Here is a 1,622-nt window from a genome sequence, read left to right on the forward strand (position 1 = left end):
AATTTTATCTCTTGTTTTCTATGTGTTTTTCCACTTACACTTTTCCACATGTCACCTACAGGGGCCGCTGCAGGGCTGCGCTGGGGACCCTGCACCGGCATTCAGGGAGCATCACTCACTACAGCAGCTGGGCTGGGGGCGGGGCCTGAGCTCCTGGGGGGGACTCAGCCCTGTGTCTGCTCTGGCTGCAGAGTCCCCCGGGCAGGGACCTGTGTGGTCTCAGCAGGTGCTTCCTCCCACTGGGTCCCAAGGAGGAAGCCCCTTCCACCTCTGAGTCTGGGCTGTGAGCTGAGATCCAGCACCAGGGTTCAGGGAGGGGCTGGGCAGGCCCTGGGTGGACCCTTATTTGCATCTCAGCCCCTCCTCTGGCAGAGGCAGAGGCAGAAAAGGAGGCCTGGGGCAGCCCAGCCCACTGTGGGGACCAGGGTTCTGTGAGCACCATGGCCTGGACTCCCCTCCTGCTCGTGTTCCTCTCTCTCTGCACAGGTAGGGGCGGGCCCCGGGCACCAGGGCTCAGCCCCCAGCCTCATCTGCCCCTGGGGTGCAGACTCTGGGACTCTTTCCTGCAGCTCCTGCCCCATCTCCCCTGTGTCTGTGTCTGCAGGTTCCCTCTCCCAGCCTCTGCTGACTCAGCCGGCCTCCCTCTCTGCGTCTCTGGGAGCATCAGCCAGACTCTCCTGCACCCTGAACAGTGGCTACAGTGTTGGCAGTTATACCATATACTGGTATCAGCAGAAGGCAGGGAGCCCTCCCCGGTACCTCCTGAGGTTCAAGTCAGACTCGGATAAGCACCAGGGCTCCGGGGTCCCCAGCCGCTTCTCTGGATCCAAAGATGTCTCGACTAATGCAGGGCTCCTGCTCATCTCTGGGCTGCAGCCCGAGGACGAGGCCGACTATTACTGTGCTGTTTGGCATGGCAACACTAATGTTTACACGGTGCTCCAGAGCAGTGAGGAAGTGAGACAGAAACCTCCTCCACTCACCCCTGCTCGTGGCTCAGATGAAGTCTAGCTCAGGGGTGACTTAAATCATCAGAATTTAGGCAAGCAGCTGAGTTTCCTAGAGCCAGCAGATTTGATAATACCGTATCTTTTACTTCAGTTCATCTTTTAGATGGTGAAAATACTCTTATCCAATGCAGGTGGGTGTATTTTTTGGCCAATATTGCTCATTCAGAAATAAAAAAAGCATTTCAATGATGAAGAGGTGATTTCAGGCCAAGCCCAGCTCAGGGTCGAGGGTACAATAAGACATGCTGCTGTGAGTGTTTCACTTGGGTTTTTCTATAAAAGCCAACATGCAGAAATGAATTGTATTCTCTAGTCGAGTAACGAATCTCCAGTATCTAAAAATAAAAATAGTAACACGTAATATGCAATCAATATAAAACACTTAAAAGAACTCTGAGGAATATTAAAAGCCTGTGAACTGAAAGCCACATACATACAAGAGAACTTAAAAAAAGAATGAACAGGTTCTCCTGGTTTATAGTTCAAACACTGACTGTCACTGAGATACTGGTCATTGAGTTAGCACAACATTGTAAAGCCACTTGTTCTTGTTCAGTCACTAAGTCATGTCTGATTCTTTGTGACCCCATGGGCTGCAGCACATCAGGCTTC

At 52.3% G+C, this 1,622-nt stretch overlaps 1 gene segment (V, D, J or C); it reads left to right on the top strand.

Annotated features, from left to right (window-relative positions):
- The first annotated feature begins 440 nt into the window (after positions 1–440).
- On the top strand, positions 441–1,011 carry LOC138093959 (probable non-functional immunoglobulin lambda variable 5-48). The segment is given in 2 exon segments: positions 441–486; positions 605–1,011. Coding segments are annotated over 2 exon segments (453 nt in total).
- Positions 1,012–1,622: the final 611 nt, after the last annotated feature.

This window comes from Capricornis sumatraensis, chromosome 17, assembly GCF_032405125.1.
Source record: "Capricornis sumatraensis isolate serow.1 chromosome 17, serow.2, whole genome shotgun sequence".
Lineage (NCBI taxonomy): Eukaryota > Metazoa > Chordata > Mammalia > Artiodactyla > Bovidae > Capricornis > Capricornis sumatraensis.